At 40.4% G+C, this 17,787-nt stretch overlaps 2 protein-coding genes across 2 annotated transcripts in view; both read right to left on the bottom strand.

Moving 5' to 3' along the window:
• LOC115192075 (coiled-coil domain-containing protein 149) overlaps nucleotides 1–6,301 on the bottom strand; it is a 38,325-nt gene extending 32,024 nt beyond the window's left edge. The window contains exon 1 of the mRNA XM_029750194.1: nucleotides 6,111–6,301. Within this exon, the coding sequence (XP_029606054.1) occupies nucleotides 6,111–6,161 (51 nt within the window). The 5' untranslated portion in view covers nucleotides 6,162–6,301. The remainder of the gene's footprint in view (nucleotides 1–6,110) is intronic.
• Nucleotides 6,302–6,873: 572 nt separating this feature from the next.
• Nucleotides 6,874–16,525, bottom strand: LOC115192076 (leucine-rich repeat LGI family member 2). The gene is made up of 8 exons (XM_029750195.1): nucleotides 16,171–16,525; nucleotides 15,845–15,916; nucleotides 15,082–15,153; nucleotides 14,703–14,774; nucleotides 12,405–12,476; nucleotides 11,123–11,292; nucleotides 10,354–10,518; nucleotides 6,874–8,764 (listed from the first exon to the last, which is right to left on the bottom strand). Exons 1-8 carry the CDS (start codon nucleotides 16,455–16,457, stop codon nucleotides 7,929–7,931), a joined length of 1,746 nt encoding a protein of 581 aa, XP_029606055.1. The 5' UTR covers nucleotides 16,458–16,525; the 3' UTR covers nucleotides 6,874–7,928.
• Between the last annotated feature and the right edge of the window lie 1,262 nt (nucleotides 16,526–17,787).

Raw genomic sequence — 17,787 nt, forward strand, 5'->3', positions numbered from 1 at the left:
ATTGGCAACTTTCATAAATTAGGTGCATTACCGCCACTGACCTCGTTCGTCTTTCAGTCACCCACGTGGGTATAACCAATGAGGAGATGGCACTTGGGTACCTGCTTCTATAAACCAATGAGGAGATGGGAGAGGCAGGAATTGCAGCACGATCTGCATCAGAAATAGAACTGATTTCAATTTTAGCCCTTGGCAACGCAGACGCTCGTTGGCGCAAGCGAGCAGTGTGGGTGCAATAATTGAATAACATAGATTTCTACATTTCGCACATGACGCAAGCGGTGTGGTCAGCCTGTTAAAAAAATCTAAAGAATTTCTATTCTTGCACAAAATATACTGCTCAAAAAAATAAAGGGAACACTTAAACAACACAATGTAACTCCAAGTCAATCACACTTCTGTGGAATCAAACTGTCCACTTAGGAAGCAACACTGATTGACAATAAATTCCACATGCTGTTGTGCAAATGGAATAGACAACAGGTGGAAATTATAGGCAATTAGCAAGACACCCCCAATAAAGGAGTGGTTCTGCAGGTGGTGACCACAGACCACTTCTCAGTTCCTATGCTTCCTGGCTGATGTTTTGGTCACTTTTGAATGCTGGTGTTGCTTTCACTCTAGTGGTAGCATGAGACGGAGTCTACAACCCACACAAGTGGCTCAGGTAGTGCAGCTCATCCAGGATGGCACATCAATGCGAGCTGTGGCAAGAAGATTTGCTGTATCTGTCAGCGTAGTGTCCAGAGCATGGAGGCGCTACCAGGAGACAGGCCAGTACATCATGAGACGTGGAGGAGGCCGTCGGAGGGCAACAATCCAACAGCAGGACCGCTACCTCCGCCTTTGTGCAAGGAGGAGCAGGCGGAGCACTGCCAGAGCCCTGCAAAATGACCTCCAGCAGGCCACAAATGTGCATGTGTCTGCTCAAACGGTCAGAAAGACTCCACGAGGGTGGTATGAGGGCCCGACGTCCACAGGTGGGGGTTGTGCTTACAGCCCAACACCGTGCAGGACGTTTGGCATTTGCCAGAGAACACCAAGATTGGCAAATTCGCCACAGGCGCCCTGTGCGCTTCACAGATGAAAGCAGGTTCACACTGAGCACATGTGACAGACGTGACAGAGTCTGGAGACGCCGTGGAGAACGTTCTGCTGCCTGCAACATCCTCCAGCATGACCGGTTTGGCGGTGGGTCAGTCATGGTGTGGGGTGGCATTTCTTTGGGGGGGCCGCACAGCCCTCCATGTGCTCGCCAGAGGTAGCCTGACTGCCATTAGGTACCGAGATGAGATCCTCAGACCCCTTGTGAGACCATATGCTGGTGCGGTTGGCCCTGGGTTCCTCCTAATGCAAGACAATGCTAGACCTCATGTGGCTGGAGTGTGTCAGCAGTTCCTGCAAGAGGAAGGCATTGATGCTATGGACTGGCCCGCCCGTTCCCCAGACCTGAATCCAATTGAGCACATCTGGGACATCATGTCTCGCTCCATCCATCAACGCCACAATGCACCACAGACTGTCCAGGAGTTGGCGGATGCTTTAGTCCAGGTCTGGGAGGAGATCCCTCAGGAGACCATCCGCAACCTCATCAGGAGCATGCCCAGGCATTGTAGGGAGGTCATACAGGCACGTGGAGGCCACACACACTACTGAGCCTCATTTTGACTTGTTTTAAGGACATTACATCAAAGTTGGATCAGCCTGTAGTGTGGTTTTCCACTTTAATTTTGAGTGTGACTCCAAATCCAGACCTCCATGGGTTGATAAATTGGATTTCCATTGATTATTTGTGTGATTTTGTTGTCAGCACATTCAACTATGTAAAGAAAGAAGTATTTAATAACATTATTTCATTCATTCAGATCTAGGATGTGTTATTTTAGTGTTCCCTTTATTTTTTTGAGCAGTGTATATCAATTCGAGCACTTTCAATGACCCATGTCTATTTATGTCCATTTTCAAAAACTTAAGTCCTTGATTTTTTTTCTTTCTCAAATTAACAAACTTTCAAGGACCCATGGGAACCCTGTCAAACATAAGACACTTTAACAGGGAATTGGGCCACCATGAGGCACCAGAACAGAGTCAATGTGCCTTGGCATAGATTCTACAAGTGTCTGGAAGTCTACTGGAGGGATGTGACAATTTCTCCACAATAAATTCCATAATTTGGTGTTTTGTTGATGGTGGTGGAAAACGCCGTCTTAGGCGCTAAGTCCAGAATCTCCCATAATGGTTCAATTTGGTTGAAATCTCATGCCTGAGACACGCGCATGCACACACTTTAAACACCCTATGCTCCTTTGAGACCCCTCTTTCAAAGTCACTGAGATATTTTCTTTAAGTAGGGCTGATCCCATTTAGTCGATTGTTTGGTCAATAGGCTGTTGGTCGACCAGTGGCAAATATAAACGATTTATTTTGTCAACTAGTGGCAAATATATAAAAAAGAATGCATGGCACACGAGACACCGGTCTGATTCACACCCGTCTCAGTGAACAGTGAGGCTACGGGGATGGCACACCAGTATCACCATATTTACCGTTAATTCACATCATTTCTAATCTACAATGTTTATTTGGTTACGATAATTTCTGTTTATGCATTCAATATATTATTACAGTCTTAACGTTGTCATTGTAGGAGTGCACACGTTGTTTGCAGAGTGCACAACCTAGGCTACATGTGAACATTTTTGGGGGGTGGGGTTTAATTTCATTACATTTACGAGTTGTCAATTTATTCATCGTCTTTTGTTTTGAGCGCTACTGTCAATCTTGAGTAAGGACACGCACCTGATTACACATAGAAGTAGGCCTAGGCTACCTGATGTGCGCGCAAATGATGGCCTATAAAATGTGCTCAGATACTATTTCTGATTGTCTTAACTCACCATCACCTCAAACAGCAAGTAAACAAAGTCTGTTTTTACATCCATTGAGAATGACAATAGTTCCTCAATGTAGCCTATTTGAAAAATCTTTACAGCCCTCTCCCTTTTGACAACCACTCAGCATGAAAGGGGAAAACAAATGTCACACTCGGATCACGTGGAAACATAAAATTGTCTACAGCTGTGTCTGTCAGGAGCTGATTTGTACGGAAAACTCAGAGGGCCCAAATGATTTTATACAATGTTGAAGTTTGCTAGCACGATCAGGCGGGACAAAGTTAATAGTTGATACAATGTTTGAAGTTCCTTACTGACATGCCATGCGTAGCCAATGTGATTTATAGGATATTTATTTTATCTGGACATTTTCTACCTGCAATGTTTTTATTTGTTGGTTACGTAGGCTATTTTTACATATTGGGAATGGCAATTGAACTTAATGAAAATTATACAAATCTAAAAGTAAGATATGTTATTTTTTAACCACATGACATAGATATTGTTATATGAAGACTTAATTATAAATTAAATGAAACATATTCACAAAAATGTGCATATGAAAATCATAACTGGCACGCAGATCAGTAGAAATGGTACGATAACTTGACACTGCAAATGGATGAGGTTGCGACCGCTGGTGTAGCCTATTAACAGCAACTTCAGGAGCATAATGGCAGAATCTGCAAAGACCAGCAGAATCAGGCAGTGGGGGGGAAACAGGTTTTCTGGTTAGACTATATTTCTCTCTGGCTCCCTCTTTAGTAATTTGTTACCTATACATTACATCTACAGTTGAAGTCGGAAGTTTACATAAACGAGTTTTAATGACTCCAACCTGAGTGTTTCAACCACTCCACACATTTCTTGTTAAACTAGTTTTGGCAAGTCGGTTAGGACATCTGCTTTGTGCATGACACGTAATTTTTCAAACAATTGTTTACAGACAGATTATTTCACTTATAATTCACTGTATCACAATTCCAATGGGTTAGAGGTTTACATACACTAAGTTGACTGTGCCTTTAAACAGCTTGGAAAATTCCAGAAAATGATGTCATGGCTTTAGAAGCTTCTGATAGGCTAATTGACATCATTTGAGTCAATTGGAGGTGTACTTGTGGATGTATTTCAAGGCATACCTTCAAACTCAGTGCCTCTTTGCTTGACATCATGGGAAAATCAACAGAAATCAGCCAAGACCTCAGAATTTTTTTTGTAAACCTCCACAAGTCTGGTTCATCCTTGTGCGCAATTTCCAAACGCCTGAAGGTATCACGTTCATCTGTACAAACAATAGTACGCCAGTATAAACACCATGGGACCACGCAGCTGTCATACCGCTCAGAAAGGAGACGCATTCTGTCTCCTAGAGATGAACGTATTTTGGTGCGAAAAGTGCAAATCAATCCCAGAACAACAGCAAAGGACCTTGTGAAGATGCTGGAGGAAACTGGTACAAAAGTATCTATATCCAGAGTAAAACAAGTCCTATATCGACGTAACCGGAAAGGCTGCTCAGCAAGGAAGAAGCCACTGCTCCAAAACCACCATAAAAAAGCCAGACTACGGTTTGCAACTGCACATTGGGACAAAGATCGTACTTTTTGGAGAAAGTCCTCCGGTCTGATGAAACAAAATAAAACTATTTGGCCATAATGACCATCGTTATGTTTGGAGGAAAAAGGGGGAGGCTTGCAAGCCGAACACCACCATCCCAACCATGAATCACGGGGGTGGCAGCATCATGTTGTGGGGGTGCTTTGCTGCAGGAGGGACTGGTGCACTTCAAAATAGATGGCATCATGAAGAGGGAAGAAGGAAAATGATGTGGATATATTGAAGCAACATCTCAAGACAGTCAGGAAGTTAAAGCTTGGTCGCAAATGGGTCTTCCAAATGGACAATGACCCCAATCATACTTCCAAAGTTGTGGCAAAATGGCTTAAGGACAACAAAGTCAAGGTATTGGAGTGGCCATCACAAAGCACTGACCTCAATCCCATAGAACATTTGTGGGCAGAACTGAAAAAGCGCGTGCGAGCAAGGAGGCCTACAAACCTGACTCAGTTACACCAGCTCTGTCACGGGGAATGGGCCAAAATTCACCCAACTTATTGTGGGAAGCTTGTAGAAGGCTACCTGACACGTTTGACCCAAGTGAAACAATTTAAAGGCAATGCTACCAAATACTAATTGAGTGTATGTAAACTTCTGACCCACTGGGAATGCGATGAAAGAAATAAGAGATTAAATAAATCATTCTCTACTATTATTCTGACATTTCACATTCTTAAAATAAAGTGGTGATCCCAACTGACCTAAGACAGGGAATTTTTACTAGGATTAAATGTCAGGAATTGTGAAAAACTGAATTTAAATGTATTTGGCTACGGTGTATGTAAACTTCCGACTTCAACTGTACATAGCGTTGCATTACACACCTAATGAATACATGACCAAAATAAAGATTGGAATAGTTTACATAATGCTTATATAGCTGCAACATTCCTGTTCTGCGCCTGTGTGATTTTTGACTGACTAACCTTACCCTAATTGTTACCTATTGCTTCTGTAAATAAGCTCAGAATGTACTGTAGGCCAACAGTACAACACCGTGTGAAAACATTTGTATGGATTTTTCTCAAAATGTACTTCCTTATGCTCACAAATGTTATCGGGGATAGCATATAGCCTAGGCCCACAAGGAAGACTATGTCCGTAGCAGGAAAACATGTAATGGACTTTATTGAAAAAACATTTAGATGTTTAATAGTGCAGTACTAGGCAGTCTCTCCCCCCCGCCTAACAAACGAGGACGATTTTATAATCGCATTAAACCACGGTTAATCCATTTCCATTTAAAATGAACATGCGTCAAAATGTTGTATCTCATTCCATGTTCAAACCGTTATATTTATCAAAAGAAACGACGTGGCGGTTCTGTTTTGGAAATAAAATACCCTGTACACATCATTTCTAGTTTGTTGTAGGCTAACGTTAGCATGTTGAATTTGAAATATGCAACTGCGTTGTAGATTAAATAGGCTACCCAACAAACATTAACATTTAGGCTATAGGAAGTGTTTAAAAAACGAGATACTGTAGCCACATTTATTTCAAACAACGTGATAAAGATACTGACAGCTGTGAGACGATGTATTAGGGTTAGGATTAAGTTTGACATGGAGGCAGTGGCATATTGAATAAACTCACCTCGCTGACCAAACCCTGCCAATCACTTTCGCTTCTTCTTGAGGAATTCATCTCGTTTGTTTTCTGACAGCCTTTCAATGTTGTCGTTTATCAAGCTTGACGGTACAGTCAGTATCAGGAGGGAAGCATCACTGTATTTATCCTGCATAGGAAGAAGACATGCTATTTCAGACTACCTCACTTCCGTCTGTCTGTCAGTTGCGTGCGTGCGTGCGTTCGTGTGAAACGTCAGCAGTATTGAGCAGCTGTCAGGGTCATTAATATGAATATGACTGACCTTTCAGTGTGATCTGTCTTCTTTGTTATGCAAATATTCCGACATGGAAAGTACATTTGAATGCATTTGTATACGAAATATTGTCTTTTCCTTTTGCCTCAATGCCCTGCAATGTCGGTCTTAAACATAGGGTGGTGCACTTATCACACTCATCTTGAGGTAAATGCATAGGCTTATAGGCTATAGCCTACAGAATCAGGTAATGCTCATAGCCTTTGTTAATGTATTCAAAGAATATTGACAATGTGTTGTTGTTTCACAAAGAAAGAAATATAACAGCGTAGGCCTACATGCCCTCCTCTTACAAAATTGATTGACAACTAATCAAGGAATGGAAGTGGTTTGGAAATTTTCCCACACATTACATTTTCTCTTATTCTCATAACACTGGCTAATACATGTAGCCTACTGATGCACTGATGTCCTCTATTCTTGCAAGCCAGAGATAAATCTGTCACAAAGGCCCAGTGCTGACAAGGCTACACATCTTAACTTTGCCATCTTCGGCACTTTATCATTGCAACACAGACAAATTCTCAGCATTTGTAAGTGCTAGGTATGCTGTACAGAATAATGGGAACAAAAACAACAGTGCAGTATATTTCCTGTCAGATGCTTTAATTATATTGCATTTTAAATCCACAAATGTTAAATAATAAATGGAGAACAATTATTTCACGAGGATCTTCTTAAAACCAAATGGAATCTACATTCAATTAAATTTGTTTATGTCTAACTTATATACAGTACATAGATAGATGTGGCTGAAAACACCATTTGTTCAGAACATCAACATTGTACAGAGGTAACATACTGTAGTAGGGCATAGTTAACATTTTGAAGGTAAAGGCAGCAAGGTAATGACACTAAAGACAAGGAATATATGTGTATTATATAAATGAAGTTCTAGCTAACTGTACTAATGTAGTACAGCATATAATAAAGCATAATAATAAAGTACAGCATTAAATATACAGAAAGATATGTATCATTATCTTGCATAGGAATTCATACCACATTATTGACATTCTGTTTTGCTATTAGCCAGGCACTCTTCCATCATATAGCTGGCCATCATCAATTTCAGTTCCGTTATTCATTATGTTCAGTAAAGGTATAATAGTTGTTAATGTTTAACAGCTAGCTGTAAATACTGTGCAGTTGCTATAATCATATCCCTGATAAGTCACTGTACAAGACCATTGCAGGTATTGGGAGCCATTGTTCATCATGCGGGTTACATTTTACATATTGTCATCGCTTTAATATGATTATTTTGGTTTCAACTTAACAGGGAAAAGATTTTACCAATCTATCATTACATTCAATAACAAAATGTTAACAAATGTAAACAAAGAGAAATTCATAGTTTTGCAGAGACTGTCTAAACCATAGTTCATTGCAAATGAAAAAGACAAATTTAAAACACTATATTCATCTTTCATGAAATAAAAAAATTATTTACTACTCATGAGAATGGGTATAAATGTGTCAGAAACAATAATTTTATGGTGTTAGGCACAAATAAAAGCTTTCTAGTTTCACAGGCTTATGTCGACAATAACATGCTCAAAGACCATCGTTTTCCCTTTGAAGCTGGAGGAAAATAAAAAATTACGCCGGTCAGTGGACACCACATTGAAAGAACGTGGAGACTGCACATAGATATCCTTGAACTTGGAGAACATTTTGATCTCCTCATCCCACAAGTAGATCTGTGTGAAGGAGTAATCGCTGCCCAGGGCCAAGTAGTGCCTGTCCTTGAAGGAAAACGGTTGGAGGACCATGGCGCCACGAGAAGGCAGGGCCTGCACCTCAATGAACTGCTTGCTGGTCCACTTGAGGACTTTGGAGTCACCGATGTAGCACGTCATGGCCAGGTAGAGCTCCTCGTCCACCCGGAAGGCTTTGACCGCCACCACGTCGTCAACGTTTGGGATTTCGCTGTGCAGCTGGAACTTCTGGCTGCTCTTGTTCCACAGGTAAATGACGGGCGCCTGAGAGCGACTGGCCAAGATGAGGTGGGACTTCCCGTCTAGCTCTACGAACTCAGCGTCCGTATCTCGGAACCACTCGTGGAGGAACTGGTAGGAGTAGAAACCGGTCTCGTTCCGGTCCGTTTGGTCATTCCACTTGTACAGAGTAGATAGGCCTGCCTTGGAGCTGTCCACAATGATGAAGTACCACTCGCCGGCTATTTGGAACACCTCAATGTCATTGGGTTTGGAGATGTTGAAGACCTCAATGGTTTGGAACTTGGTGAACTTGTTTTGTTGATCGTCAAACTTGTAGATGTGGGAGCCGCCAAAGAGCTGAGTCACGATTACCAAGACGTGGTTGTCAATCAGAACAGACTTGCATCCAACAACAGACTTTCCTGGAGTAATATTTAAATAATTAGTAATAGTGAAATTATGAATGAGAACAAAATGAAATAAAATATAGTCAAATTATCAAGTCCTATAAGCTCTACCACTACTCATGTGATGGAATAGCTCACTGACCCAGGCCCAGTCTGATGACCTGGAAATTATTCAGAAAAGAGCATGCTACACCATCCTAGGATGATACCCCAGTTATACTGAGGCACTTCAGACCCTGTCCCTACCCTGGATTCATGAAGTAAGGACACAACTCTGCACAGATTTCGCTGTCAGCCTCCTAAAATCTCAATTCAAAGACTGGCTACCCCCTGACGAAAAAGTGACAGGCAGGAACACCCGCAGCCAAAACCAACTGACTATACCAAAGTCTAGAACTGAACAGTACAAGAGGTCAACCACCCTATATTTCTGCTCATTGATTAAGGAGTCGCTTTAAGACGCAGGACATTTTTTATAAAATGTCTTTACTTACATTTTTTATTTTGTTGCTCTTATCTTAATATTTTGTTTGCTCATGTATTTCAGTTTATATTGACTGCTATATGAATGTAATAAAAATGTAAACTTGAAAAGAATGATTCTCAATATACATTCACACTAGATAAGTTGTTTTAAGGTCCTGGCCAGTCAAATTTGTGATTTCTATTGAATTGTGAATGAACAAGAAATGTAAACTGAGTGTAAAAAAACATTAGGAACACCTTCCTAATATTTGCTCCCGAGTTGCGCAGCGGTCTAAGGCACTGCATCTCAGTGCAAGAGGTGTCACTACAGTCCCTGGTTCAAATCCAGGCTGTATCACATCCGGCCGTGATTGGGAGTCCCATAGGGCGTCGTCCGGGTTTGCCCAGGGTAGGCCGTCATTGTAAATAAGAATTTGTTCTTAACTGACTTGCCTAGTTAAATAAAAAATACAAATGTTTTTACAAATTAAAAAACATTGAGTTGCACCCCCCTTTGCCTTAATTCGTTGGGGCCTAAATTTAATTTGTAGGGGCATGGACTACAAGGTGTCGAAAGCATTCCACAGGGAAGCTGGCGCATGTTGACTCCAATGCTTCCCACGGTTGTGTCAAGTTGGCTGGATGTCCTTTGGGTGGTGGACCATTCTTGATACACATGGGAAACTGTTGAGTGTGAAAAACCCAGCAGCGTTGCAGTTCTTGGTACACTCAAACAAGGGGCGCCTGGCACCTACTACAATACCCCTTTCAAAGGCACTTAAATATTTTGTCTTGCACATTCACCCTCTGAATGGTACACATACACAATCCATGTCTCAATTGTGTCAAGGCTTAACAATCTTCTTTGACTTGTCTCCTCCCCTTCATCTACAGTAATTGAAGTGGATTTAACAGGTGATATCAATAAGGGATCATAGCTTTCACCTGGATTCACCTGGTAAGTCTATGTCATGGAAAGAGCATGGAAATGTTTTGTAAACTCAGTGTATGGTACAACTGAAAAACCCCAAAAATGGACGGTGTGATTTCTAGTATATTTAACTAAACAACAAGGATAGGCCTACATCAATCAATAAAAAAAACACACACAAAAAAAAAAACACGAAAAGAAATCAAACCTGTGATGTTATCGAAAGGCCTGAAATTCATTTCAATGTGGTCCCATTCCATGACCACACAGCTGTTGTAATTGGGGTCAGCCATCGCCACATAAATGTCCTCCTTATGGGAGAAAATGTCAGCCGACAAAGCCTGGGTTGGAATGGACTGATGACGGACAAAGTCTGTGGGGCAGAAAAGTAACACAACATGATGAACACAACACAAACATATGTACAGAGGAGACCCTGATATCCACACAAGGCCACAATAATCTGGCAACTCTCCAATTAAGCTACAACAAATTAGTAATTAAATATAACTTGAATTTGAAGAATTAAAGCCCCCATTGTCCATATTGGTAATTTTTTGTTAATTACTCAACAGCAAAGTACTGATGATGTCCAATACATTATTACAGAAAGTAAAATGTATTTTACCATGTAAGAGTTAAAAAGGTATTTGTGTTGTTACAAGAAATCTGATCAACTGCTGAACAGACAACATATATGGTGTGAAAGGACTGTGTGTCATGAAACCTTTGTGTATCACAATATGTAAATCCAACATGGTTCATAGTATGTAAAGCTACTACAGTATATGTGTATAGTATTATTACAGTATCACACAGATGGCAAGTGTGCCTATAAATAAAATGCATAACTGTATATTTGATTCCCCCTCAACACACACACCAAAAATATAATTCTTAAAAGGAGAAATAATATAAATTGGTTGGGTGTGGCATTTATGTTTGAATGGAGTGTGGAGGTGCGCTGGTTAAATTACCCGTGGAGATACACTCGTCTGGCGGGATGGGAAGGTCGTTCAGACGTTTGCCCTTCATTTCTATGGGACCTGCGCAGTTGACATCCGATACGGTAGCGTTGGTGTTTTTCAGCCACATCATCAGCCACTTGTTCTCGCAGTCACACTGAAATATGTTGCCTCTCAAATCCCTAACATGTGACAGAGGATGGATGCAGTAACATAAACGAATCCACCAAAGATAGAATGTGATCACTTAGTAAAAGGCAAAGCTTAGGGCATTCAGAGTTAAAATAATGGGAACATGTATGCCATCCAGTATCCTCACACTGCAAGAAAATAATGTCTGGACTCTAGGGGCTAGTTTCCTGGACACCAATTAAAGGGATAGTTTGGGATTGTGGCAATGAAGCCCTTTATCTACTTCCCTAAAATCAGATTAACCCTAACCCTAACACTTTTTTCAAAACAACCCCTAGTCCCTTTCCTTAGCCCCTTGTGGGTTTTCAGATTTGATGAAACAGGTAGAGCTGTCATCATGTTGATTACACCTATCCGATCTCTCTTCAGATGGACCTAGGGGAAAGGGGCTGAAGGTTGTCTCTGGACCATGCGTAACATCCCATACACCTTTTCAAATGCCAAAACAACAACACATTACGGGCAACATTTTGCATGAGCAATTGGCAGTTATGGACAACATTAAATAACCTTTTCAAATTATATTGCACTGCAGATTATAAATGTGGAGTTCTACAATGTTTTTCACAGACCTGTGCTCTGTTCTGTGACAACAATGGCAATATGCATGCGGGACTAAGCTTGTCCCTAGTAAAAATTTGGTGCACCATTTCTAAATCACTGGCTAGCCAGTGTACTGAACAAAGCACTTATTTATTGAACCTACTAAAAACAAAACATTGAGGTATATACACAAATTGACCATTAACTCTTTAAGCACAAGCAGCATTCTGACTGAACTAGCTGAGTATAACAACCATTTCCTGTTAATCTCATTGTCAATATTAAATTAAAAACCATTATTCATTGGATATCCAGATATTCAATGTGATCTTGTTCAATAAATCGCAAACCACCATTCCCTGATAGCAAGCTTATAGAGGAGCACCGGCAGCCCATATTCGGTATTCATCCTCCTTACATCGGGCAGAAGGCGGTAGTCTTAAAAGCCTAATAAGAGCGGGTTGCCAACTGTCAATTAGAGATGTTTGGTGCAGTGTCAGTGCTGCCTCATAGAAACCTGTGGTCCTATAAGTGATTGCTAGCTGGGTTTCTTACTCACAGCTCTAGCAGGGAGTCGAGATCGTGGAAGAGATCCCTTGGCAAAGCCCTCATGTTGTTGTTAGCCAGCGACCTGCGAGAGACAGTGTGGCAGGAGACAGTGAGAAAAATTATGTGTCATCATGGAGAGATTCTTGAGTGGAGGATTGAGATGATAGAGATAGTAGAGAATAGAAATGATAGAAATGGTAGAGATGATAGAAATGGTAGATATAAGAGATTGATAGATCTGATAGAAATGACAGAGGTGGTACCGAGAGATGATCAGGGAGAGAGAAATGATAGAGCCGATAGAAATGATAGAAAGATGGAAGAGATGGTAGAAATAGTACAGATGATAAACATGATAGAAAGTAGAAATTATAAAGATGGAATAGAATAGAGGTCGAGTGACAATAAAGATGGAAGAGATTGCAGAGACAGGGTCTGTCTGAGTTTTAGTGAGGTTTGGACGGGGGGGTTGGGGGGTCAGCAAAAAGTCGATCTATAAACATATAGGCTGAATCTCAAACCAAACACGTTGAGTACTTTGAGCACTTACAAGTCAGTCGAGTCAATCTAAAAATGCTAGTACTTGAGTCACCGATGGCTCCACTGCGCCCTTTGGAAGCCTCTTTATTGAGTGGGCATCCAACGCCGACTCGGCACCCTTGGCAGCAACTTCTTCCAATGAATCCTATCATGTTACCTAGCAACAACAGTCACTTCTACACCACCCTCAAAAATAATGAGAATAAATCAAGATAAATCAAGAAATCTGTAATGAATTTTTAAGTTTAAGTCTAGCTAAGGGGTTTTGTGTATTTCTGAAGTTTGATCATGTACACAATAACTTACTAGCTAAGCCTGAGCCAGTCACTTCACATGAAACGAAAGAGAAGCTAACCAACCAGCTAGTGCAACACTAAATGAAATTCTCCTTCCACAAGCAAGCTAGCTACCTAGTTAGCTAGGGACTGTTGTAACATCATTTTATCACAATAAACACGTTTTAATGAAGCAGCAAACAGCCTGCTCTGCCCTGAGTCTGTACAGTATTGAGTCTTCTGCTGCTGCGCTTGTGACCGATATACTTGCACATATTTTTTTTCTTTTTTTTGTACAACTTTCTCACTGTCTATCCGAGTATGCGTCGGTGTCTTCCCCAGGTTCCCAGTACCCATGTTTCATAGCAAGTGAGTCATGGTACAAGACAGGAGACGATGCTCGCAAATGGATTTAGAATTTTTGAATATTGCTAAGTGGCAATTGGAACATGGAGTGCGCATTGTCCCAATGCTCATTTTGGCCAAAACACGAATGATCACTATCGAACACAACACCACTCAATAAAGGACTAAGTGGCCAAGTGTTTGGTTTGAGATTCAGCCATAGCCTATTAGCTATACAATTAGCTGCAACACATTAACTCACATTAACTCAGCACCAGGATTCAAAACTATAATTGAATGCGTACAAAGGGATTTGTAAGCAGAAAAAGTATTTTATGAACAAAAAGTAAACAAATCATTTTTGGGGGGTTGCAGTTTTACAGATGATCTCCGCATGTGTGGTTCCCACCGTGAAGCATGGAGGAGGAGTTGTGATGGTGTGGGGGTGCTTTGCTGGTGACACAGTCAGGGATTTATTTAGTATTCAAGGCACACTTAACCAGCATGGCTATCACAGCATTCTGCAGCGATACGCCATCCCATCTGGTTTGCGCTTAGTGGGACTATCATTTGTTTTTCAACAAGACAATGACCCAACACACCTCCAGGCTGTGTAAGGGCTATTTGACCAAGGAGAATGATGGAGTGCTGCATCGGATGACATGGCCTTCACAATCACCCAACCTCAACCCAATTGAGATGATTTGGGATGAGTTGGACCACAGAGTGAAGGAACAGCAGCCAACAAGTACTCAGCATATGTGGGAACTCCTTCAAGATTGTTTGAATGTTGGTTGAGAGAATGCCAAGAGTGCCAAGAGTGTGCAAAGCTGTCATCAAGGCAAAGGGTGGCTACTTTGAATAATCTAAAATATACAATATATTTTTATTTGTTTAACACTTTTTTGGTTACTACATTATTCCATGTGTTATTTCATTGCTTTGATGTCTTCACTATTATTATGCAATGTAGAAAATAGTAAAAATAAAGAAAAACCCTTGAATGAGTAGATGTGTCCAAACTTTTGACTGGTAATGTATATATTTTTAATTCTAAACAATTACAGAGGTCCGGACCTTGGTGTCTTCATATGCAGTTACAGCCCTGGGTAGATTAGAGATGGTAGAAATGGTATCAGCAGACTTACAAATGAGTCACGTCTCGGAGACCTCTGAGGGCATTTTTGGCGATGGTCTCAATCTTGTTGCCCTCTATGAATCTGTTAATCACAAATGTAATAAATTAAGGGAGTAATGATGGTACTCTAGCTGTCTTTTGACCTTGTTATTCACTTTTAAAAACATCAAATTACTTATTTTACTAAAGCTAATAACTTTTGGTTTTATATGACACAAATGAAGAAAAAATGATGGCGAATTACAGGCATCACATTACACTAGTGCTCCATAGGCCACCTTAAAATGTGTTTAGACATTGAAGATTTATTCAGATGTTTGTTAATCATACTGCCTCTGCAAAAACAGTTGACTGAGGAGAGGAAGCCATAGTTTGAACCAAATACTCACAAATATTCAAGATGAGGAAGGCCATAGAATGCATCATCTTTGATGGTGGTCAATGAATTTGAATTGAGAAGCCTGAGAAAATAAGAAAAACATGATACGTTTTGCGTCGTATTAGCCAAAATTCCATGGCATATTCCACTTCTAACATTTGGATGGTAAATGTTATACTTATTAAAGATGAAAAAAACAAAGATTAGCTACATGGATGCAGTGAGTTGTGTGCGTGTTAGGGCTTGCATGCGTACTCGCGCATGTGTGTGTGTGTGTGTGTGGTTTCAAGTGAAGAATTGAAATGATTACTGTAGTAATCATTTTCATGGCTACATCATAATATCCAGTCATTTAGTGCGTGACGGACCTTTTAGTGTGTGACGGACCTTCGATCGGCAAGACACAATGACCAAACAGACTATCGAAGTCATTGAGATATTGTTCATAAATAAGGCAATTCAGTCTGACACGAATCCCTGCATGTGTCTCTGTCTGATATAGTAACAATTTATGCCATTTAACAGACGCTTTTATCCTAAGCGAGTCATGCATACATCCATTATACGTTTGAGTAGCACCAGGAATTCAAACCACAGCCCTGATTTAACAAGCGTCATGTTCTACCAACTGAGCCATACAGGACCACAGCCTCATCAGAATTGCATTTACAGTTAGTGATGTAGGCCTGCATTGCTGCATCCATGTATAGGTTACTATAAAAACAAAATATTCTTAGGTACTTGCTGAAAATGAAAATTATGTGGCTACGTACAGCAACTGCAGAGATGGCATGAGCGAGAACATGGCCTCTGTGATTTCTGCGAGGGATCCATTTACTATGCTCCTGGTGGAAGATAGACATAATATTGACAATATGAAACCAGCATTAACCTATTAATATGCTTCAGTTGTCTCAATAGTCTGTAACGAGGAAATCATTGACACATATAACGTGGGTTAGGCTACACTGAAGTCATTACAAACTTCATGTCATTACACAATTCATGCTTGCACGTTTTTCAACATTCCATGTGATAGACCTACTGTATTTTCCTTTCAACTATGTGTGATGATGAATAAATTGAGGACAATACTCACAGTGAGTTGATGTCATTCGGCATAGTCCGTGGTACACTTGAGGTCCCGACACAGATAATGGTCTCCTTCGAGCACGAGCATCCCGAAGGGCATCGAAAAACCTTTTTAGGTGCAGCTAGACTGGCTTGACCGAGACACAGTATAATCAAATTGATCCATAACCAATGCTTCGAGGCTAACATTTTTTTAAATGTATGACAATGACAGAGAGTGACTTCGATGCAATCCACCTCTATCTCACCACTCCGAGCCTTGAATACAGCAGTGGACAGAAGAACACCTGACATAAGCAGATTCTGCTGCAGATGCTTTCCGCTAGGCTTCTTAATTTCGCATCCAACGCAATTCAGGAAGATTTCCGGGATACGGTCGATTAAAATATTTAAAAAATGTTGACGATAATATCATTAGTTAGCCTTCTTTCAAAGCTGTAATATGTGAAAAAGTTGGCCCGTATGTGCGACAGACTAGTGATTTTTGAAGTCTTGGCATGTGCAGCGGAGAAAGGAGACAGTTTATTTTAGTTTGAAAATAGGATTGTAGTGTGGTTATGTTCTCAAATAATTCGTCCCCTTTTTTCCCCAACACATAAACCCACGTGTCCGCCATGGCAATATCTGTTTTTTGTGGGGATACATTTATCCTTTATAAATATGCTAAATAGGCTACCTTCCGCAATTATGTTACAGCTCCATGTTTAAACTAAACAATTTGTGACCTCTCTTTAATAATTTAATACATGTCTCGTGATCTCCAATATCGCGCCCTTTTAGATTTGTTTTGTCTGATGCCTGGTTACAACTAAATTCATGGGCCATCCTAGTTGTTTAGAATATGGTTGATTTACAGGTGTAGGATATTAATTTGACCAATAGGCCTATTGTCGCAGAAAAATAAACCTACAGTAGGCCTAACAGGATTTGAAAGTTCAGTCTAATGTTGCTTGAATGGTGGTTAGGCTATTATTGGTCCAAAAGTATGCTTAATGAAATGTGCAATAGCCTGTTAATATAACCATTGTTATTGCGTGTTTTCAGTGAATTTATGTAAATCATGAAGCTCATATGCACTTTATTGAATTTTTACTTTAGTGTATTTAGTAAATATTTTTTTAACTCTATTTCTTGAACTGCATTGTTGGTTAAGGTTTTGTAGGAAAGCATTTCATGGTAAGGTCTACTACACATGTGACAAATAACATTTGATTTGATTTTCCTGCGGTGCAGAACAAATTCCCAGCAACAAAAGAGTGATCACATTAAGATCCTAGACCAGTACAGACGACAAGGAAGGATATCTACAGGAGAGGCAGGTTCATGTCTAACACCTAGACTAGCTTCTAAGTCATAAACCCCACCCATATTTACCATTTATTTTCATCAAATTTTATTTTAAACCTAACCTTAAGCGCACTGCTAACCTTATGCCTAACCTTAAATTAAGATGACCTTAAATTAAGATGTTTTCAATTAAGATCGTTTTTGTAGCCAATTTTACTTTGTAGCTGTGAATCTCAATTAGTGGCTTTGGAATCTGACTGTGTGGATATACTGTAGAAGCTAGTGTAAACAGTGAGGCAGGTCCAGCTCAGGTGATGAAGCAATTCCATACTTTTAG

Source organism: Salmo trutta, chromosome 4, assembly GCF_901001165.1.
Source record: "Salmo trutta chromosome 4, fSalTru1.1, whole genome shotgun sequence".
Lineage (NCBI taxonomy): Eukaryota > Metazoa > Chordata > Actinopteri > Salmoniformes > Salmonidae > Salmo > Salmo trutta.